This window comes from Melospiza georgiana, chromosome 27 (genome assembly GCF_028018845.1).
Source record: "Melospiza georgiana isolate bMelGeo1 chromosome 27, bMelGeo1.pri, whole genome shotgun sequence".
NCBI classification, from domain to species: Eukaryota; Metazoa; Chordata; class Aves; order Passeriformes; family Passerellidae; genus Melospiza; species Melospiza georgiana.
In genome coordinates, this window is record NC_080456.1 from 6,587,339 (window position 1) to 6,610,505 (window position 23,167).

General features: G+C 52.0%; 1 protein-coding gene across 8 annotated transcripts in view; it reads left to right on the plus strand.

Moving 5' to 3' along the window:
- The window catches only part of CADM1 (cell adhesion molecule 1), a 132,926-nt gene extending 123,779 nt beyond the window's left edge, over positions 1-9,147 (plus strand). For 4 of the 8 annotated variants that reach the window (XM_058041446.1, XM_058041448.1, XM_058041449.1 and 1 more), the window contains 2 exons: positions 8,498-8,629; positions 8,804-9,147. In XM_058041446.1, coding sequence (XP_057897429.1) covers positions 8,498-8,629; positions 8,804-8,922 — 251 coding nt within the window. In that variant the 3' untranslated portion in view covers positions 8,923-9,147. Of the gene's footprint in view, positions 1-144; positions 199-2,189; positions 2,274-8,497; positions 8,630-8,803 lie in introns of all 8 variants that reach the window. The other 4 variants (XM_058041443.1, XM_058041444.1, XM_058041445.1 and 1 more) reach the window with 2 other exon arrangements.
- The last annotated feature ends 14,020 nt before the right edge of the window (positions 9,148-23,167 follow it).

Here is a 23,167-nt window from a genome sequence, read left to right on the forward strand (position 1 = left end):
GGCTCTGCCCGCACCGGCAGACGGTGGCAAGTGACTGACGCATTCTCTTTTTCCCCCTCAAGAAATTCATCCTCAGTTCTTAAGTGTGTTGTTTTTTGTCGCTTGAGAAACGCAGAGAAAAACGAGTCTGTTTTTACTTGTAAGGCTTTACTCAGTTGCCCAATTCGGCCGAGGAGCTGGACTATGGGGATCTCTCAGGTAAGGGCTAGTCTGTAGGTAACCCGCTGCTCTCCTTCGCTAGACACTGGTTCCACTCTGGTTTCTGCATCTTGGCCATGTTGCATTGTGCAGTCGCTATGGCGCAGCCATTCCCCCCACGCTCCTGCAGCTTGGAAGCGCGCTCCTTTCTGTTGGGGTTCTCCTCTTTTTTTTATTTAATTTTTTTTATTTTGGCACCCATTTCTGTGTGGCATCCTTGGGGCAGGAGGTGCAGGGCACCAAGGCCAACCCTTGTGGTTCCCTCCTGGCTGGGATTTTTTGAACATTGAATTGGAGACCGGTTGAGTTGAGTCTTTGTTTGTAAAACACTTGACTCTGCCGTGTTGTGTGAAACCCCCCTTTAAACAGGTGGCCAGCAGTAACCCTTGGCTGCTCGGGGATTCCTCATCATTCCAGCATCAGATTGGCAGTAAAAAGGAGGTGGTTGTTTCATCAGTGAGGCCAAGCCAAGTAAATGGTTCAAGCCTCTTTTTATCCACACTGGTCTGAAAGGGGCATCAATGCATCCTCATGGCTGCTCCTTGCCAATTAGTGCTGATTGGGATTAAAGCATAACAGCATCTTCAGTGGATGCAGTTGGGTGCATTCAGAGCAGAGACTCTACCAGTGGTACAAACCTAAATCTTTGTTTTTCATGTTTTCTTATAGAAATGCACCTATTTTTTTTTTTTGCCCCCCCCCTTGCAGAGCATCCCTGCAGACTCCTGGTACCTGCTGGACTCCAGCACAGGGTGCACAGTCCTGGCCATAGGGCAGGAGCAGCCACTTGTCCCCCTGGGAGGAGCCCAGCCCAGGGGCTTGGAGCCCAGTGCTGTTCCTCTCAGGGGTTCAGCATGGAGCAAAAAAATACTCCAAAAAACCCTGAGTCCTCATCTTACTCCATCAAATGGTTCCCTTCACCCAAGCAAATCAGGATTGTCTCATCCCATAAGCCACTACAGGTGTGCTGTGGCCAAGAGGTCAGAAATGATGGATTCATTCTGGATGTTTACTAACACTGAGCAATGCTAACAATTATTATTGCAGGCCTGGGACAGATCCCATAGGTAAGATGCACCAGGGCTGTGGTGAACATCCCTGAGTGGATGGGGAAAATTGTTTTGTCTTAAGTTCTTTTACTTTTAAAGTTCTATTTTTTAAGGAAAAATACACTTTTTGGTGAATGAAGAGAAGAACCTGAAACAATTCCTCAAGGGAATTTCCCAGAGTGGGTGCTCGCTCCCCAGCCTGTGCTGCTCAGAGGGGCTCACACCTTTCCCGGAGCACACAGCTCAGTGTAGTCCTTTTTCTGAGTCTGGAATGGAAACCAAAAATTGCCCCCCCCTCTACAGAACGCAGCTCAGGCAGAGCCACAGCCCACAGTGAGCACCTATCATGTGCTGCCAAGCAGCCTTTCTGGAGCATCTGGTTTGGCTGCTGGTTTTTTCCCTAAGAATTTCAAAATTTTGCTTGTTGCCCTTTGGGTTACTCCTGCTGCCCAAAGGGTGATGATCATTCCTGGTCAGCATCATACTGGGTCAGGTATGGGGGAGGCACTAGAGAGAGCCCCAGGCCCTTGTCTGCTGCAGACAGAGTGGTCTCTGCCCCATGACTTCAGAGACTGAAACCAGGTCACGCTTTTGGCCCGGGGTCAGCACATGGGGGCTCTCAGATGGGTGGTCCAGGTGAGTGCTGGAGTTGAGCTCTCCTTTGGGAACGCTGCCCTCTGCTCCAGCTGGATTAACCACCCTGGGGGATGCAGGGCACGGACCCACCTTGGGAGCCTTGGGCACCACCCTGAGGGATGCAGGGCACAGACCCATCCCCACGGGGACCCTGGGCACCACCCTGAGGGATGCAGGGCACAGACCCATCCCCATGGGGACCCTGGGTACCACCCTGGGCAATGCAGGTGGTCCCACCCCCACGGGGACCCTGGCGTGGCGGGCGGGGGCTGCTGCCGTGTTTGCTCAGTGTGCTGTTCCTTCCAGGTACATCTGTCCCACCCACAGCTTCAGCCGAGGCTCTGCCGACTGAGCAATTAAGTAATGCATCCCTTGCCTTCCGCCCTTCAGGTAGCCTGAGTCCAGAGCCATCCTCTCTCCTGGGCTGAGCTCTGTGTGTCCGTGCCTCTCTCTCGCAGTCCTCCTCTTGTTCCTCACGTCCTGAGCCCTTAGGGTACGGAGAGGGCTGGCCTGGCACCTCTCAGTTCCTCACTCCAGCCTGGCACAGACCGGCAGGCAGGGTTCCTGCAGCACTGGGCGCTGAGGGGGCAAACCTGAGCCTGTGTGTGTGTGTGTTGTGCACACCTGTGCGTGCAGGTGCACACACACAGACACTGCCGTGGGCTCTGGGCACGGCGCTCCAGGGACCCCTGCCCACACTCCCCAGGCTCTCCTGGCTCTGCTCCAGAGCACCAGCACCTCCTGTGAACCGGGGAATGGTTCCCTGACCAAAAACCATCAGCCTGCCTTTGCAGAGGGGATGCTGGTGGAGCGATGGCATCGGCTGCACACGGGGCTCCCTTCTCCAGAGAGGAGCCTGTGGAAACAGCCGTGCAGCTCTGAGCTCTGCCACGGTGAGCACATTTATTCAAACAAAGCGCGTTATTTTTTATGAAGCGATCTTGAAATGGGTCGCTGAAGGGGAGCTTATTGATTGAAGAAGGATGAACTCCTCAAATTTCTCTGGTTTAAATTAGACCAAATTCAATTACGATACGACAGGCAGGTTAACGCTGCTCTTTAACAGCCCCTCAATAAATTCGAGGAGGGGTAGCCTGCTCCATGCCATGCTGTGGGAATGAATAACATTATTGCTCATCCTGTCATGGGCAGGCAGTGATTTCTGTCCTCCCATGTCGTGGCTAAGTGCTTTATAGTGCTCACAGAGTAACGGCAGCCTGCTCTTCCACCAGCACCCCCTGCCAAGTCCAACCTCTAGTGCTGCTCCATCATTTCAAAAACTTCATTCCACAAAAGAATTGACCCCAGATTCATTTGGGAGGTGTCAGTGCAGTCCTGATGTTTTCTACCTCCAGGGAAAAGGAATAATTGGCTCACCAGGTTTTCAGGAGTGCTCAAATGACTTAAGGCCATTAAACACCCAAATTGTGACCTGTGGGATCTTCAGGCACACTGATGGGATAATCATTTAACAAACGAAACTGTAATCAGATTTACAAGAGGTCACTTGTTTAGGAATTCTTCAAAGCTGTTGGCATAGGTTTCCTTTCCCCTGCTGCGATGCAGATGTTACCTGCACATCTGGGAAGCTCAGGAGCTTCAGTGGGGTTGGTATATATGAGCTTGCTCCTGCCCACAAGTTCAGCCCACACTGCCCAATGTCAGGAGCTTGACCTTAATTTTCACCCAGAAATAGAAGGTAAATTTTTGTGCAAGTGCAACAGTAAATCCTGATGTGCCAAAAATAATGTCTTAACTCCATTTTCATAAAAATCTCCCTGTGTTCTCTGCTTTGACAGCAGAAATGGGCATAGAGGAAGGTCAGGGCTGTACAGAGATACCCCAAATGTTGCGGTTGGGCTAAGGTGAAGCTGGAGGGAGGTGAGGAGGAAGGACAGGAGTCAGGAACCCCACACAGCCGGGGTTCCACATCCCAGCAGGACAGGCTGCGGGTCCCAGTGCTGCCTTGGCTCCACACCCTGGCTCCAAGCTGGGGAGAGCTGTAAGCGGCTGGGGAGCGTGCAGGGCAGGGCAGGAGCTGCTGGCAGCAGTGTCAGTGTCAGCAGCGGTGCCAGCCGCTCCGGGAGAGGTGGGGCCAGCTCCTCCGGCTGCAGGAGGCCCTGCGAGGAAGGAGCTGCTGCCTCCAGGTGCTCGAGGATGCTGGCGTGTGCTCCTGGCACCAAGGTGAGCCCAGAGCCGCCGCCTGAGCCTCGCGGGACGCGCTGCTGAGAGCGAGGGGAGCGCTGAAGGTAAACCTGCAGTGGTTTGACCCAAATCGGTCTCAGGCTGTTAGTGAGGGTAGAAAGGAGATTTAAAATACAGGCAGCCCGGGCCAGCCCAGTCTTGCCTTTACTCTTGGGATGCTGCTGCTGACGGAAAGAGTGGAATATTCATAGATACATCTATATTTAAAGCCTCATTAAAGTGGAATTGAGTGGAACCTATTCATTGAGAAGTTGGGAGCAGAGAAGTCTTCCCTGTGCTAAACCTCAGTGTAAGCACTGACCCAGACTGTCAGAGTGCTGCTCTTACCATCACCAACATTTTTCTTGAGAGCCCACAGAAAGCTGATTTTAGCACTTACATTGGCAGAAATGTTAGAAACCTGGAGATCATTAGAACATTCGCTTTCTAAGATTTCCCCCAAAGCCCCCATAGCTGAGAGCCTGCAGGTGTGAATCACAGATGATGATTATCAATACTTAGATGGACAATCTCCAGCTCAGCATCTGCTCCGTACTGCTCCTAACCTCTGGAATTAGTTCCTTCGTTCTGTGATGAGTAGGAAGCAGTCCCAAACCCCTTTCTCTCCTGTCTGTGTGCTGTTTGCTGAGCCGCACTTTTTGTTTAAAGGAAAACTTCAAGGTTGCCATTCCAGCGGTGTAATCACTATTTTGTTGATTGCATGAGCAGTTGGTAAAAATAATCAGCAAAAATAAATTTAAAGCTGCCCAAGTCTCTTGCTGGCCCCCCTAGAAGAGGCTCTGGAGCACTGCTGCTGCTGTACAGTGATCTGCACCATGGGCACATGGGCCCAGTACTGCATCCCCTGAAACCCTGGTGTCCCCTGTTGTGGGGTGCAGCAGTGCCAATCCCCTGGGGAAGCAGCACAGCACTTGGAAAGACAAATTGATTTTTTTTCCCTGCATGAGTTCAGCTCTGGCAAGTGGATTGTACCATTACCTCTGCAGTTTTCCTTTAAGGTGCTTTGGTGCCAAGCAAAGCATCGACCCAAAAACGGTTCAGCCAAGGTGCACCGTAGCTGCAGAGTAGCCCTGAGGGGGCATGTTGCTGACAACATGCCGTGGTGTCTGTTCATTCCCTGCGCTTCCCTCCTTCTTTCTGCCCCACCCACAAAAATTCACAAGCAAACCCAAAACAAAAGCCTAATAGGCAAATTCCTGATGATTTGCCGGAGAGGCCAGGATTCAGCTTGCTCCAATATATATTAACATCCTAATGGGAAAGCTCTGCATGTATACATTTACTGCGCCCTGACAAGAGGGAATTAAATGTCAGAAGGATTTGTAGCATCTGTAATTGAATTGGTGCTGAGAAAAGCAAATCTTGAGGAAGAATAACATATTAGGATTAGCAAATAATGTGGCATTTTGTCAGTTCCTGCCATCTCAACTGTTCCCTCTTCAGCAATAAAGTTGTGATTTCTGGTTTAATCAGAGATAGGAGGCAGGAATAGCTTGGGTGAATTGGAGACAGCATTTAAAGCAGATTCCGGTTGTTAAGGTCAAGTCTCTCGTTGGCTTTGGGGAATTATTCCTTGTTCCATAGACCTGACACTTTGTTAATTACCGAAGAAATAGCGAGGGACAGGAGGATGTGGAGGGGCTGTTGCTGTGCTGGTGGCACACAGACAGGTTTGCTGGGAGCATTGTGGGAGTCACTGGCTGTGGGTTTGGGCTTTGCTGTGCCTGCAGGCAGAGCTCTTGGTGCTGGGTCATGCTCCAGAGCGTGCAGGGTTTGATGAGGGGCTGGAGGCAAGGAGAGGAGATGCTGCAGCAGGAATGTTTTAGGCTGTGTGTGAGCTTGAAGATGTATTTAGCCACGTGTATAACAGCATGAACTTGGGGCTGGCACCTCGCAGGGGTCTTCCTTGAGAGGAACAATTGAGAAAAATGGCCCTGCACGTCTCAGCAGAGGAACTGACACTTAACAAACTCTGCTGAGCAAACCTGGCAAGGCTGTAGGCCAAAGTCCCTTCTCAGGGGAGCCCTCGCCCCCTGCTCTTGGCACGATGTCAGGCAAAGGAAGACAGGAGGGATGTGTCAGGCGCGGGGCTCTGGCACAGCCCCATCCCTGCGGCACCGGCTCGGTGGGACAGCGCCGAGGCTGCCGCCGCCAGCACGAGCACACGGCTTCGTCTTTCCAGAACCTTAATTTATGGTGATGAAGAAAAAATGCCTCTTGATGCAAAATCCTGCTGGAAGCACATTACAGAGCCGTAACTCAGCATGTTTATGCCCCTCAGCTGTTCCAGATGTCAACAAGGCACTCATCGCCCAGGCTGGGATGCTGCTGGCTGCTCCGAATGCACCCGAGCGGAACTGGGCGAAAGTTTCTGAAAAAATAAGAAAAAAATGGAGTGAAGCATGCCTGAAGCAGCTGCTCCAGCAGATGAGCCAGTTCAGTTGCTTTGCAGAGAGCCGGTTCATGGATCAGCCAAGCTGGAGTGGCAGAGGGAAGGCTGTGTCGGAGTGGGGGCTCCCAGGATGCCCAGTGTGATTGGTGTTCCCCACCCTGGGCATCAGCAGATCCTGTCCCTGAGCACGGGCTCAGCTCAGCACCCCATGGGTGTCCATGGGCACCTTTCCCTCAGCATGCAGGGATGTTCAGCTGCTCGCCACACAGCAGATGCTGGGAAGCGATCACAGCATGATCTGCTCCCACTGGAGATGAGACAGAAGGTCCTCCTTTGCTGTGCTTTTGGTTTGCAGGAGAATAATCTTTTTTGGCTGCGGTTTTTACCTTATCAGCCAAGCTGCTGGAAGGGTCTCCACGGTGTCTCTCACCACACCCCAGCTCATCCCAGCATCTCTCTGCCCACACTGGGGCTTCTGCTCTCAGAGGTTACTCGAAAGTGGCTTTTATTCTTAAATTGTTTTAATTAAAAGACGCTTTATGGTGCTCTTGGTCCCTAGTTATTTACTTGGGTCCCTCAGTCCTTAATCTTGGAGCAGAATTGGAAATATCGATAGAAAGCGTAAATCCCAGCTGCTGCTCGAAAGCTTTGTATCAGGTCTCAGCTCAAAAGAGCCCCATTACCTTTAGCTGTCACGGATCTGTACGCTTGATCGATAAACTTCAAATATTATTAGAGGTGGAGGCTTCAGAGATTTGCTCTGTTCTTTGGAGGGAGACGGAGATAAATCTTTCTTAAAAATTGACTTGCATTTGCTCTCTCAGTCGTCCTGGCAAAACGCATTTCTCTGAGGTGTCCAGGCAGGCGCAGGCAGGGCAGATTTATGGGCCATGTGCTTCTTGTAGTGAAAGATTTAAATGGTAAATCCTTCACATATGACTTCACAAATCATGTAAAGTTAAAAGATTTTTACCGTTTCTGTTGCTGCTGTGCTTAAATTGTAAGGTATGGCCAGTAAATCATTTTAATAGAGGTGTCGCGCTTGACTCACTAAAAAAAAGAGACAATGGTTTAGCTTCTATTCCAAAATGTTAATGTATTAATCAGCGGGAGAATAATTGTTTTTTACTGCGTTATAAATCTCAGTTGCCATTAGGATTGCAGCGAGGGTTGATGTAGCTGCGTTCTTAAATTAAAATTGTTTACACTGCTATACATTCATTTTACATGGCCATAGCTCATCCGGGGTTCATTCCGGAGCTGTTCCTCCGCCACATCAGTCATCCCTCTCCCAGGTGACGGCGTCCCGAGGGAGAGGCGCTTCTGAAAGGAAACTAATTGTGTGGTGAGGAGTTAAATAAACGCAGTAAAGCAGTCGGAGGCTCTGTACAGTTACTGCTTACTGTTGGCCCTGGACTGGGTGTTAGCTTTTGGGTCAGGAGTGTGGTGTCCTTATCGGTTGCATTGGACAGGAAAGATGGAGGTTCATGGTGGAACCCAGTTCAGTCACGGCAGAGGATGTTTGTAAACACATTTCCATGCTGGGTGGGTGGGGTTTTGGGCAAGGAGTGTTTTGGGAAGTTGAAATGCTATCAACAGGGCACTCGTTAATGCCATTTCTCAGAGCTGACGATTAATATTCCCATATGGTACTGCTCTTCTCCATGCCCCATCCGCCAAGAAGGCTGAGGAGCACTATAGGGAAATTTCCCAAAATAGATCCCCACCAACAACTCCATGTGCCCTTGCTCCCCTCTCCCAGCTGTCTCCCACGTGCGTAGTCATAGTGCTGCTGCTTTTAGCGGAAAACACCTCGCGAGTCGAGCCGCCAGATCAGTTCGGCTCCGGACAAAGCTCCTCTGCCCGAACTCATCTGTCTAGTTAGCTCCGTGCTTCACCCCTGCTCCTCTGGAGAGCCCGAGGGCAGCTCTCCCCGTCCTGAGAGCAGCTGCAGCCAGAGCCTGCCGAGAGCATTGCAGTGAGTCCCCAATTCTTATTCCTCTTCTGATCTCAACAGATTCCCGCGCAGGTGAGGACGGCGCCATACGCAGCGTGGACCATGCCGTGGTTGGTGGCGTCGTGGCCGTCGTCGTCTTTGCAATGCTTTGCCTGCTCATCATTTTAGGGCGATATTTTGCCAGACATAAAGGTAAGACAGAGAGCAAAGCTGGAGGATGAAAGGCCAGGCTCGTGTGGCCCCTCAGTCGTGGTGTTGTCATGTCTGACGGGACACACGCCCCACTTTCTGTTTCCTTTGTCAGTCGCTCCCTCAGCACCACACCGAGGCCCCCAAGGAGTCACGCAGCCTCCGCTTCCCTTGCAGGTACATACTTCACTCACGAAGCCAAAGGAGCAGATGATGCGGCCGACGCAGACACAGCCATCATCAACGCAGAGGGGGGACAAAACAACTCCGAGGAAAAGAAAGAGTACTTCATCTAGAGCAGCCTTGGTTCCCATGAGGTGTCCAACTGTGGACGGTTACTACTGGCCCTATTTAAACGCTACAAAGACAAAGTGATCTTGGAAGTTGCAACCAGCTTGTGTCTTTTTTTTTTTAAGGAAAAAAAAAAAGCAAATGGGTGGAGAGCGGTGAGGCCGGGAAGGTCTGGGATTTGCTGTGTAAAAATATTCCTCGTAAAGTACACTCTGCTGTTTGACACCTCAGTTCGTTTGGGTTTTCTTTTTTTGGCCAAGTCCAGCTTGGATTTAGTTTAGTGAAGTCATTTGCAGAAGATTCTGTGCCTTGTTTAATTTCTGTTCGTTCGGGTCGGGGGGAGGCTGGGAAGAAGAGGGGCTTCTGTGCGTTAGTTCCCTTCGGGTTTCTGTGGCTCTTCGTTTCCCCTTTCCTGTTTCTGGAGTTGCCAGCTGGGACCCCGTGGAGTAGGTGCGTTTCTCTGAAGGTGTTTCCCCTTTTTTCTCTTCACCAGTTTCCGTTCAGAACTCGAGCTCATCGGAGGAGAACCAGCACATTTTAGATGCGTAGTTTGCAGTTCAGTGTGCCCATGTCCCGTCCCCCTGTTGCCGTCAGGGCTCGGATAACACCCCCAAGCCCCCTTTTGTGGCTGTTTCAGGTGCTTTCGATGGTGCAGCTGGGAGATGGGCTGGAGCTCGGCAGAGGCGCCGCTCGGCCGTGGGGATGCGGGAGCAGGGTCCCTGCTGGGCAGGCAGAGCCCTCCCGGGTGCGGGGGCTTCTCCTCATCCTCTCCCGCTTGGCGGCCGCGGAGGCAGCAGGTAAAGCCCCTCTGACGTGTGAGCCCAGGCCCGGAGAGCGGCTGGATGAACAAAACTGCCTTTTTTTTCTACCTGCTGAGTAAAACGCGGGAATTCGTGTTGAAACGAGCGTGCTAATGACCACTAAAGCCATAGGTGCACAGGAGACTCTGGCTCAATTGGGATTGTAAGCGACAGGTAGCAAACTGCAGCGGGAAGACGGTATAAAGTTATATATGCTGACTTTTTTTTGGTGAGTAATCATGGATTTCGAGCGATACTTTTTTATTGTGTTTATGTGGCAAATGTATCTGATTTATTTAAGGAAAGCATTAATCTTAGTGTCAGGTTTGGGGATTTTTTTACGGGTTTTGGGGCGGGGGGGGGGCCATTTCCGTGCGTTTGTTTTTTAATTGCTGTTTTTGGGCAGAACCATTACAATGTGGGATTCCTTTGGGAATGGGGCGGCCTGGGGCACCAAGCAGGCCCGTTTTCCCCGGCAGTATTCCGTCTTTCCCCTCTCTCACGGGCGGAACCTCGCGAAGCAAACACCCCGTTTTTCCGAGCAGCTTTTGCCGAGCGCAGCTCTTGTCTGAGCCCTCAGCACCATTGCCAAACCCCATCGCGGTGAGAAGCAGCCAGGCTGGAGCCGGGGGCTCCGCGGCACGGGACGGGCATCCTGGCCTTGAGCAGCCCATATTTGTTTGGAAGTGTACCGTAGTGCAGTGTTACCGATGTAACTTTGACTTACAATGTTGACATGTCTCAGGTTCATGTGTTTGATTGGTGTTTTCCGTCTCAGGTAGATTGCAAAATTTCGGCCCCACGCATTGGAAAAATAAAAAAAAAAAAAAAAAAACCACGCATAAAAACAGGAGAAAAAACAGGAAATTATTAATTTTAGTTGTATATCGGTTTATGTATTTTTTCTTCAGTATACAGTGCACTGTTGAAATGTATTGTTGAGTATTACTTTGTACAGCTTTAGATCATTAGGACTTTGAAGCGTGAAGAAAGAACAACCTTGTTTAAAGGAGGATCACAAATGAAGAACGCAGAACTGATGATAAACAACCTTGTTCTTTATTTACCCGGCCTTTTTATTTTTTCCCCTTAGGCCAGTTCTGTTTTAAGGTGTCCATGGAAGATGTTACAGTGTAAGAAAATACATATCCATCTGTTCCCATTCACATTTTGTATTGGTTCATGTATCCCATTTTTACAAAGGAAAAGAAGTACTATAAAATATCTGTCTTCTTAATAAAAAAAAGTTAATGTTACAAAACTAGACCTTGTTTTGCACTCTTTATCCCAGCTGTTACAGGGTCCACTATCTGAGCTCCACCAGCAACATGGGCAGGAGGAGCTGGGGCTGAGCAGGTCACGCTCAGCACCAGGACAAAAGGAGTTAAACCTGATGTATTGAACCTGCATATAATGCAGAGCAGATTTCATAAGTTTCTTGTTTATAATTGCTAAATTATTTTCTTTGAGGAGCAGTGCCTTGGAGGAAGTTGATCTGACACTGATGCTCCAACTTTCCCAAGCTGCAGTAGGTCAGTACACAAGTTCTTAATGGCAGACAGATATTTAAATCCTGCCTGGTAAGGTAAGGTAAGGTAAGGTAAGGTAAGGTAAGGTAAGGTAAGGTAAGGTAAGGTAAGGTAAGGTAAGGTAAATAAGGTAAGGTAATCCTCCTTGAAATACGTGACCTCCTTCAGCCCGTTGTTGTCTCCCATTCAGCCCTGGCACTGCCAGATTTCCTGGCGTCTGTCTGTGGGACACCTGGCATTTCCAGGTTGTGGCTCCGGGGTCTGTTTGCCCCCGGACACGTGGATCCAGCCGCCGGTGCTGCCGGAAGGATCCGTCCGGCTCCGCTCGGCCTCGGGCGGCGGCAGCAGCACCGACATTCCTCCTCTCCTCCTCCGGCCTCCCCGCCACCACAGCCCCAAAAATCAGGCAGCTGCGGCACTGAAATTAGAATCATTAATCTTTTATGTTTTGCACAAAGGATGAGGAGGAAGACAATTGCTTTTTGAGGAGATCACACCGAGAACAACCGTGCAGAACGAGCACACTTGGCCCCCAGAGGGGCTGCGTGGACCCGGGGGTGTGTGCCCACACCAGGGCCACTGTCCAGCTCCTGAGCACTCGAGGCATCTCGTGGTTATGTCACCAATAAGGTTTTTCTGAGCGAAATTGTGACACAGGGAAAAACCATAGGGCAGAGCCAAAAATGCTGCTCGTTCTTTTCTTACCTGAAATGAGCAGAGCAGCTTTGATGGTTTCCATGGCTATTCAATTATTTCAGTGCAGAAGAGGTTTGTGCCAGCTCACAATGGTTTTCTCCAGCACTAATTGTGTCTCACACTTGTGGTGTGTGTAATTTATCCTCTCAGGGGTCCACGTCTTTCAGGGTTTTAAGTTTATTTAGTGGTGCTTTTCTTCCCATTGAACCTAAACACTCTGCTCCTTTGCTTTTCTGGCCCTATACAGACATTACAAATAGGTGGCAGAAAACTGTACCTGTAGCATGCAGGATCAGGGACCTGGTGAAACCCTTTGCATTAACTTCTCAGACACTGAGATACAAAGAACTTGGATGGGGAAAGCTGGAGAGAGTAACAATTGAGCAGCAAGGTTTAGTGACCCCTATATCTTGTGTCCAGCTGCAGAAACATGCTCCCCATCCATGACCCCACAGCTGCTGAGCCTGGTCCATTACACAGAGCTGAGAACACTGCCAGGGTTTTATGAAAATGAAGAAAATCATCATTACTTCAAATAAAAATGTAATCTTTGCCCCGAATTTCACATTTTCACAAGTTACAGAAGTCATTTGGTCCTAATTGCAAAATTATTTTATTAGGTCAGTTACACAGTTCTTAATTTTCTTCACTTTTTAACCAAATACAGGGAGGAATTGTTTTAACTGGGTGTCTGAGTCTGACCTGTGTAATTACAGCCTGTTCTGCCAGGCTGAAGTTACTGAAAACCTTACGCCACATAAAGTAATTAGCCATAAATGACACTTAAACTCCCATCAGGTGAGGCGCACCTGGATCCTGGGCTGGGTGATTGAAATACACGGGAGCAGGGACGAGGCGTGAGCTGGCAGCATCGATCCGTGCTGGGCAGTCAGTTCTCATCAGAGGGTCCTGACAAGGGGCTAATAGCTTTTTCTGACGATCCAATCCCATTTTCGAGGCAGCGCCTGGTGCTGTGCCACCTGGGATAACACCTGCTCCAGGTGGCATCGATCGGGCAGGGGCACGTGTGACACCACCAGCTTTATCTGGTTGTGTCATTTCAGTGAAGGGAAAACCTGAATTCCATCTAAACCCAACACCTGGCTTAAAAATTTACATCTTAATTAGTGTAACCAGGAAAATAATTTCAGTCCGCTGACCACTAAGGGTTTAAACTGGGCTTGTCCTGTTTCCAGAGTGAGCTGTGATCCCTGCAGCACTCTCCTGGAAACCTGTGCACAGGTGAGCAGGGCAGGGGATTCTGCAGAGCGCTGCACACCCTGCAGCTGGCCTGCAAGCTGAGCAGCTCCTTGGTCTGTTTCGCTTAAATAAACAGGCTTTGTGTAAACAAACAGGTTTCAGGAAGAAAAATAAGCTTTAGCCAAACTAACAAACACTATGTGAATAAATAAACTTTAGTTGAATAAGCAAACTTGAGTGCAGTAAAGAGCTTGAGTTAAATAAGCAAACTCGGTTGAGGTCCAGCTGTGCCAGCAGGATGAGAGCTCAGCAATGCTGCCCGGCACAGGCTCCCCTGAGAGCTGCTGTGCCTGGGGACACCCCCAGTGCTCTGGGGACACCCTCAGTGCTCTCGGGGCGTCTCCCTGCCCCGGGCCAGGTCTGTTCCCTACGGACTGATGGGTGCCTCACACCCCGGTGCCTGCACAGCTCTCCATCTGCTCTCCCTGTCAGCCCGGGCTGAGCTGCACCAGTATCAGCTCTAACCCTATGTGTGCCTCTGCCTATCTGCCCACAGCCTGCTCTCCTGCAGCAGTTCTTATCCTGTTCTGCAGGCTGGCAGCAGCCCTGTAAGTCGCAGACCTGGAGAGATGTGGGCAGCATAGGAATAATGCCTGTAGATGGAACAGGGATGCAGAACGTAGATAGGAGAGGGTAGGGAGGGATGCCACTCAACACTCCCTCAGCTCTGCAATCCAAGGTGAGCAGAGCTTGGGCACTGGACAGCCTGAGTGGGGTTTGGGGGACACTCTGCACCCCAGAAGGTGGGAAAATGGAGCCCTTCGGAAGAGTGAAGGGATTCAGCAGCCCTGGGATGTCTCGATTCTGTCTTAAGACACAGCTGTGAGCCAGACCCACATCTGCCTCCTGACACTCTCCCTGTGGTGGCTCTAAGCTGTTCTTTGCCCTGTCCCCAGAGAAACCCTGGAAATCCTATTTTCCTGCTTTGTGTCCCAGCAGTACCAGCGCTGACCCAAGTCCTCAGGCGCTGACTCTCAGCATCCTTTGGGGTGGGTGGGATGCCCTCCTCTTCCTCACTCAGCTGCCCCAAAGTGGGAATCTCTTGCTGCAGTGGCACCTGTGCAGTGGGAGGTGCTTGGTGCCGTGTCACACCTGGGCTGCTGAGCCCTAATCCAGGTTAAGCACCTGCCGGAGCAGCCCCATTCCTATGGTATTCCTGCAGGAGCAGCCCCATTCCTGCAGGAGCAGCCCCATTCCTGCGGGAGCAGCCCCATTCCTGCAGGAGCAGCCCCATTCCTATGGTATTCCTGCAGGAGCAGCCCCATTCCTGCCGGAGCAGCCCCATTCCTATGGTATTCCTGCGGGAGCAGCCCCATTCCTGCGGCATTCCTGCGGGAGCAGCCCCATTCCTGCGGGAGCAGCCCCATTCCTATGGTATTCCTGCAGGAGCAGCCCCATTCCTGCAGGAGCAGCCCCATTCCTGGGGAGCAGCCCCATTCCTCCCGGGGTTCCTGCAGGACGCCTGCAGCAGGCAGGTGAGCGGGGCTGGCAGCACCTCACCTGCCGGAGCACACCCGGAGCGGAGCAGGGAGATGCGAGGGCTGCCAGGAGTAAAGGGAATATTTGATCAGACGCCCTCCTGTGTGCTCTGTTCTGGCTCTCAGCCTCCCTCGGGGACGGCGCCTCGCTGCTTCCCAGCACCTCAGCTGCGACAGGCTGGCAGCAGCTCCTCACGGCGGGGCCTGCCCGGGCATCTCAATGAGATGGAGAAGGGAATCTTCAGCCTGTGACTCTCCATGTTCATTTCTGCACCCTGCACCTTTGTTCCCTTCTCTGTTCCAGCTCCTCTCCACTGTTTCCATGCCCACGGTCAGATTTCTGTTCTCTGTACCTGGTCCCTGTGTCTGTTCCAGGGTAGGAGATGCTGCCCCATGCCCCGCACTGCTTGCTCAGACCTTATCCTTCCTCAGATATGCCCCTTGTCCATGCTGTGCTCTGGGCATTCAGGTTTCTTCCACATAACCTGCTCCAAGCCAGGGGCACACGGTGCCCAGAGCATCCTGCAGTGGTGACTGGGACCTGCTGTGGCTCCTTCCCACACCCAGCAGCCTGCAGCCCTTCCCTGCAGCCCTGAGCATCCCTTCCCCACTGCTCCTGTCCACAGTCAGCCCCATTATCCCTGGTAATTTTCCCTTCTCCGGGTAATGCTGCTGAGCAGGGACAGGGAGCGTGGCAGTGTTTTTCTGTGACTAAGAAAAGGTGTGTGCGTGGCCTTGATTGCAAATGAAAAATTAAGGGCCCGTGTCTCGCATTCATTCCTACTTGATTACACACCAGTACATAAACAAATCTTCACCCAGTTGCCTGAGGGGTGTCAATGATCCACCTTTGCTTCGCCCGCCTCTCCTCCAGCAAATCTATAACGCATTTAATCTTTGCCACTCGCTCTCCTCAGTTTTTAAATGCCTAATTTGCTGCCAGGAGCGGCTCCAGCTCTCCCTGTGCTGCTGCCTTCGCTGCCTGGTGTTTGCCTGATTGCTGGCTGGAGCACCAGGGGCACCCAGGGCAGGCACAGGGGCAGCAGCCCTGCCCGAGCTGTCCCTGGGCTGTGCCAGGTTGGCAGCTGCTTTAGAGCAAAGCCCAAACCCCGCAGGTTTGAGGGCTGAGGGACGGGAAATCAAACCTGTGGTGGCCTGGCAAGGCCCAGGTTTGGGTTTAGAGCAAAGCCCAAACCCCGCAGGTCTGAGGGCTGAGGGACGGGAAATCAAACCTGTGGTGGCCTGGCAAGGCCCAGGTTTGGGTTTAGAGCAAAGCCCAAACCCCGCAGGTCTGAGGGCTGAGGGACGGGAAATCAAACCTGTGGTGGCCTGGCAAGGCCCAGGTTTGGGTTTAGAGCAAACCCCAAATCCCGCAGGTCTGCAGACTGAGAGAGGGGAAATCAAACCTGTGGTGGCCTGGCAAGGCCCAGGTTTGGGTTTAGAGCAAACCCCAAATCCCGCAGGTCTGCAGACTGAGGGAGGGGAAATCAAACCTGTGGTGGCCTGGCAAGGCCCAGGTTTGGGAGCTGGGTCACGGGAGAGTTTAGCAGGCAGCTCTCAGTGAGGCAGAGGGAAATGAGGAGCAGGGTTTGCTGAGGTTCTTGGAGCATTTGTGTGTTCAATCCTTGGAGCATCAGCTTCTCCTGCTGAGACTGGCAGGGTCACAAACAGACCATGCCAACTGTGCCCATCAGCTCTGGAGGAGCTGCCATGCCCTACCACCAGCTGCTGGACTGGTCACCGTGCCCAGCACTGGGTGCTGCTGGGGCGGGGGACAGGGGCTGCCAGCCCATGGACAGGGTGAGGCAGCTCTGCCTCTGCTCCTCTCCTCAGGGCTCTGTGTGACACCTGCACTCCTGAGGGGAGCCTGCTTGGAGCAAAACCAGTTCAGATTATCAAACTCCCCATAAATCTTGCAGCACATCTTCTTGTGTCTGGGTGTGTGTATATGTGCTGCTTTCTTTTTATTTAATGCTCTATTGAGGTCTGAGGCTTTTCCTTCCACTGGCTTTTATCTAGTCATGACTCCTACAATATTTAATCTCTATCAGAAACTGTAAGCCCTGTATTTATTTTATGGGTCAGTTGTTCATCCTTTTCCCTTGATGTTCTCTCTGGCAGTGGAGAGTGTGGAAGGTGGAAAAAGAGAGAAAAGGGGAGGGGGGGGAAGAAAGCCCTGCTTGTTTGTGCCCGTCAACGTTTGTCCAAATGACAGGCCGACAAATCAGAGCTCTGGAGGCTAATGGCAGGCAGGGAGCAAACGGGAGCATGGAAGGGATGCTGGAAATTTCCATCCCCAGCGGATCACAGCCCTGTCTGGGCAGGCTCTGTGCTCCCCCCCGGCTGTCCCAGGAGGAGACTGGCTCTGCCAGGAGCTCCTGCAGCCTCGCTGAGGCCAGCCCAGGGCCCTGCACAGCTGGGGCTGCAGGTGGCACCGAGGGCACCCACAGCCCCCATGTGAGACAGAGAGGTGACACACCTGCCAGTCTCATTGCCACTGCACTATCTGGAAAGTCTGCTCATAGCTGAGATGAATAAAAGATTAGAGTTACAGGGGACAACAACACCAAAGGTTAAGGCGATCCACTGAATTTCCTGTATTTGCTGCAGAGATATAAATGGGAGGAGGTAAGTGCTGCCTGGGCATCCCAAATCGGCTCTAAAGATCCACCTGCAGCCTCCAGCCCTCCCCGGGGTGCAGGGGAAGGAGCAGCACCCTCCCATGGAGCCCTGGCTGGTCCAGGGCAGTCTGAGTGAACAAAGGCACCAGAGCCTTGCCATGGGCACTCAGATAAAGGTTTACCACGGGGGATTTGGGTGAAACATGAATTGCCTCTGGGAATTGGGGTGCAAACGTGGTGCTTTGCCGGGGCTTTACCTGGGGAGAGCAGGGCCCCTGCCATGGCCACAGGCAGCTCCAGGGAGAGGAAAGGTGTCTCCCCTGCAACAGGTGGGATTGGGGTGCGCAGAGTGTGGGTGCTGCTCCTCAGGCAGAACAGACAATTCTTGGCCCTGGGCTCCTCATTGCCTTGTAGGAGATGCAGGGTGGCATAGCACGAGCTGGAAGAACACTCCAAGTGTTGTCTGGAGACAACTGGCCCAGATACGGCACAGAGACAACATTTAAAACCTCATTTAAGTGAACACAATGAGAGGGCTCTTGGGTAGAAGGAGAATTAATTAATCTCATTCCTACGTAGATACTTTTAATTAAATGGAAGTGCGTGGTCTTTATTTAAAAAAAAAAGAAAGACATGGAGAAGAGCTGGTGCCTTTGTGCAAGCCTGCAAAAGGAGGATGGGGAGCAAGATTATTCCTTTTTTGAGTGTTTTCAAGAGGAGTGAGCATCAGATCAGGAGAGGTCTGTATTGTCAGAGTGCGCACTGAACATTTTCTTTCATCTGGGAGGGCGGCAGACGCATTTTCCTTGTCAGCTGCTCCAGCAGGTTCTTGCAAGCTCCTGCAGCCCTGTCCTTGCTCGGTGTCACAGTGATGGGAACAGCATGGAAGCCTGTCCAGAGCAGGGCAGGGTGCTCACAGCCAGGATGGAAACCTGCCTTATCTGTTATCACCTTACCTCAGGCACCCATCAGAGTGCTCAAAGGACTGTATTTTCTAACCTAAAGCTGGTCAGAGCACGCTGCAACTTTCCTGAGGATGAGGTGTGATTTCAGTAGAGAAATGGGCTTGTTCTGTGTGTGGAGCTGCTGGAATGAATTTGCCCTACCAAAGAGGCACCTGCTGTGATGTGGGACACAAATATTAGGGGACATTGACATGGAGCACAGTCTGGACCTCAGATCCAGAGATTTGAGTTATTCCTGTTGTTCATTGCTGCCCGTTCCCTTCTCCATGTCCCTGCCGCCCAGTGAAGGGTTCCTGCAGGTGTGAGGGCATTGGCACTGAGGGAGCTTCCAGCAGCCAGGGCCTGTCCTGCCGTGGCATACACACACAGGTTTTCAGGCCCACTCCGTGCCACTCCCTGCTCCTTGCCGTGGGTACAGCAGCGCCCTGAACTGAGCACTGGGGCTGCTGGGCCTGCCTGCAAGGCATTTTGCTGTTGCTCAGTTGAGTGCTGGGGTTTTGTTCCCAGTTTTAGGGACTCGCCGCCACAGACACTGAGCTTAAGGAATGTTCTTGGCTTTTCCCCAGTAAAAATAGTGTTGCTTTATTATCCTGTCATGTTTTGGTGAAAGGTGGGAACACAGGTCTCCGCGGTCGCCCCTGGAGTGACAGGATGCTAATGAATTGAGAAATGGCTGCGGACGGGCTGCCCACATCACATCTTCATTAGCATCCCTCTCCCAGAGAGTGCTGTGATTAACACTGTCACCACCGACGGGACAGGAATGGATAACCAGGGTCCCTCTGGCACAGCAGCTGTGTCCTGAGCTCAGCAGTGGAGCAGGGACCCCCGGAGAGCTCCAGCCACGGTTTGGATCCTGCCACGGATCTCTACCAGGGCTTGTTCAGCAGCTGCTGTCGCTCTGTCTGCAGCTGGAATGTCCTTCGTGGCTTGGCTTGGAGGGTGGGGAAAGCAGAGACTGCTGCCCTGGGGAAAGTTCAGGAGCTGCGAGCTGCTCTGCTCACCCTGCGAGCTGCTCTGTTCATCCATAAAACATCTGCACTGCCCCAGATGTGAGCAGGGCCAGGAGGAGCTGCCTGGGCTGTAGGAAGGTTATTGCCAAGGCAGAGATCTGTGGGGCAGTTTGTGTCTGGGGCTGGCAGGGGGGAAATGCAGCTTCCCCAGCCAGCCTCATCCCTCTGGCTGCCCAGCAGCACCAGAGCTCAGAACCACCAACAGCTGGTGAGAGAAGGCAACCCTGCCATCCCTCACACCTCCTGCCCGTCCCACAGCCACAGTGCTCAGCACAGGGACCTGAACAGGTCTCTCATTTCCACAGGGAGCTTTGTACAGGCTGGCTGAGTCAAACACTCTGAACTGCTGTGCAGACCAAGTCTGCATGTGGGACCCATTCAAGAGGCCAGGGCAGTGGAGTCACTTTTCTTGTGCCACCACCTGCTCCTTTGAAGTGCCCTGGGTAGGGAAGAAGGCTGAAGCTGTATAAAACTGAGGAACTCGTAGAGGTCAAAAGAATAAATTATAGTAATTTTTAGGGTTTTGTGGGTTGTTTATCTCCCCTGTTTTCAAGTCAATCTAATCAAATGCGGATTTGCCACAATCACAGCTCATGCTAACCTTCACCTGGAGGGTATTAATATGCATGACGCTTGTTAAGTGTTTGCTTAATTTTTATTTATGGAAACTAGACTCTGTGAAGTGTAGCTGAGCTGGCTGGAGAGCACGTGTGCAGGGCGTGCTGAGGTGGGAAGGCAGCAGGGAGCCGGGGGCCTGGAGGAGGGTGGTCCTGCAGCCCCTCGCGGGCAGCAGGTCAGGGCTGATCTCTCACTGGACTCAGGAGCTGGCAGGGGGAGCCCACTCATCGCCAGAAATGCTTGACCCCAGCCTGGCTGCCTGTTTAATGCTCTGAACCTTGTGTGCCATTTTTCTCATCTCTTGGAGATGTGCTCACAGGTCACTTCACAGCAATAGTGTTGTGTCCTGGAAGAGAGACGGGGAAGAGGAGTCTCGGTGGTGGGGGATTTTCCTGCAAATAGCTCTTATTTTTAGCCTGGCTTTTGGGAAGTCAAAAGGGAAGGAAAGGACAGGGTGTATTTTTAGCGTGTATTCTTGCCAAAGCTGATCTGAGGTCTGCAGGCTGAAGGACACGGTTCTCCAGGGCCCAGTTCCTCAGTGCCCTCCCGTGCTGGGGTGCAGCGAGCATCACATCAGTGCTGGTGGCAAACACAGCCCCTGTGGCCGTGTCGTGGGGAGTCCGTGGGGACAGCACAGGCTGGGCTGTGACCAGAGGCCGTGGCTGCGTTTGCAGGGCATGGAGAGACTCCTCCAAAGGACATAAAGGATGATCAGGGCTCAGTGCCATCACAGCGTTCCAGCCTTGGGCTCAAGAGAGGAGTGTGGGGCTCAGGGTGGCCACAGGCCACGTGGGGATCTGGGAAGATGAATAATCAGTGAACTGAACGGGGACTGAGCCTGCAAGGAACCAGGTGATTGAAAATGGATGAAAGGCTCTGCTGCCCCCTCCTTTAAATCAGAGATCTTCCCAAAGCCTGCCCCTGTGCATGGCAGCCAGCCCTTGGCACGTGGAGGGATTGATCCGGGCTGTAATGGGCTCCCTCTCTGCCCTGCCTCTGCAGCGAGTCTATAAATAATCATTTACCATTGCCCTCTGATCCGCAGGCTTTATTGAAATCTGCAGCACTGGATGTTTTTACAGCGACCTGGGTGTGTTCCCGCAGTCAATCCCAATCTCAGCATTGATTACAGCATCAATATTTGCCGGGGCTGCTGTTGTGGTGCCTCAGAGCGGGCGGAGGGCGGTGGCCGTGCCCGAGCATCCCATCCTGGTGGGCCCACGGTGCCCGCAGCAGCAGCGGCTGATGCCAGCCCCAGCTCCCCAAACGGAGCCAGCCGTCTCCTGGAAACCCTTAACGCATCCCTAATGCGCGTATTTATGTGTCTGAATTAAAAAAGAACGGGAAAAAAAGCCTTAACCTTGGGGAGGGGGGAGCTCGGGGATGGCAGAAAGGTTGCAGTGATTAAAGAAAGCTCGGAGCATTCGAGCAATATTAAATCTGACGGGCATAATGACGACTGAGATCTGATAGAACAGAGAGAAGGCTGCAAAGAAAGGGCTGGTATTTTTCCCTGATGTAACATAATGGTCACATTTTTCTTTCACAATGGTTTTTCTGAGATAAAGAACAAATTATACTGATTTGATTGCTACTTAGAAATACTTAAAATTGAAAAAGACAGCAGGTGGGCATGGTTAGGAAGGAGGGTTATTTTAGCATAACAGATGCATGCATAAAGCATTGCAGAGCCAATTTTTTAATCATGAGACCCCCCCCAAAAAAGGGCTTTGGAATGTTTCTGTGCTGAGTGGGGAGGTGAGGAGGAGTGTGGGGGCACTGGGGGATGGAGGAGAACGTTCCTCTGCTGCTGCCCCATGCACCCCAGCCCTTGCACCAGCTGGGGCATGTCCTATGGGAAATAAATCAGACGAGGGGCATTCTCTTATGGAGAAGGGGATGATTCCCAGGGCAGGGGGCTGCTGGTGCCTGGGATGGCTGCACCAGGAGATGGCACAGCCCTGGGTGCCAGGCTGGAGGGACAAAGCCTCCTCAAGCACAGCTCTGGTAGGGTGTGCTCTTCAACAAACACACGTGGGCATTTTTAATTATTCCCACAATTAAAAATGACTTGTTTACTCAGATTTATGCAGCGCTAATAAATATGCCTTGGAAATTACTTAAGTAACTAGGGTTTGCTAATAAAAACACCATATATAAAGCAAGTGCGTTGCTTGGTTAATCAATTAATTCTCATTTAATTACTGGGAATTGCTACCGGTGACTGGCCATGGCTCCTGTTTGCTCGCAGAGCGGGCGTGTTTGTCTGCAGCTGCAGATGGATGGTGTCAGGGAGGGCAGCCTGCGCCTCTGCAGGGCTGTCCCTGCTGCAGGGCACTGCCAGGGGGGCTCCCAGTCCCAGAGGAACCCGCGGTGGCTCTGAGGTGCCAGCCCAGGGGTGTGGGTGGGCAGCAGGGCTGGGCCTGCGCGGCTGGAGGCACCATGCACGGCCAAAGCAGCCAGGGGGAGTTCCCTTCATTCTGTCAGAACAAATCTTCTGTTCCCTTATGGCTCTTCATTTCAAATTTAAAAGCGGTTCAGGCCTGGGTGACCATTTACAGCAGTTTCCAAACCAAGCTCCATCCTTCATTTTCTCGTTTCCATGAGCAGGGTGAGACAACAAGCTACGACAGAAGCAAACCTGTTAATTCCAAAATTCTGTTTCCATGACACCAAGAAAGTTTCATTTGGTGATAAAGTGTATTTTATGTTTCCTTTCTAATGGTTCTTTAAAAACATCTTGGACTTTCCTGGGGTTCTCCTGAGCTCCCTGCCCGTGATCATCACTGCAATGGGGAAAAATAGCCCCCCTTGCTGCAGAGGAGAAGCTATGCAGGTTCTGTGCTGACCTCAGGACTAATTTTCAGACAAAAAAGACTATTTGATTATCTAACCTGCCCCCTTGTTAAATATTAAACATGTAATTCAATCAGACCAGCTGCTTTTGAGCTTCTGTTTGGCTAAGGGAGGAGGGTGGTTTATAAAGGAGACCCTGTAGCCTGGAATGCCTGGGCTGTGCTGCAAGGCTCAGCAGCTCTCCAGCCCCGCTCAGGGCTTTGCCTGCCAGGGTTTGTTGCCCCAGCCAGAGAGGGAACAAGTCGGGAAAATGGGCAGAACAAGCAGATATCACCCTGGCTGGGAGGAGAGAGGGCAGAGAGCTGCTGGCACGGGACAGTGCTCCTGGCATGAGCAGCCAGACTCCGTGTGTGTGTCTCTCCTGTTCCCTTCTCCCTCTTCTCCTTCCCCTAATCCTGCCTGTCCTGCAGCATC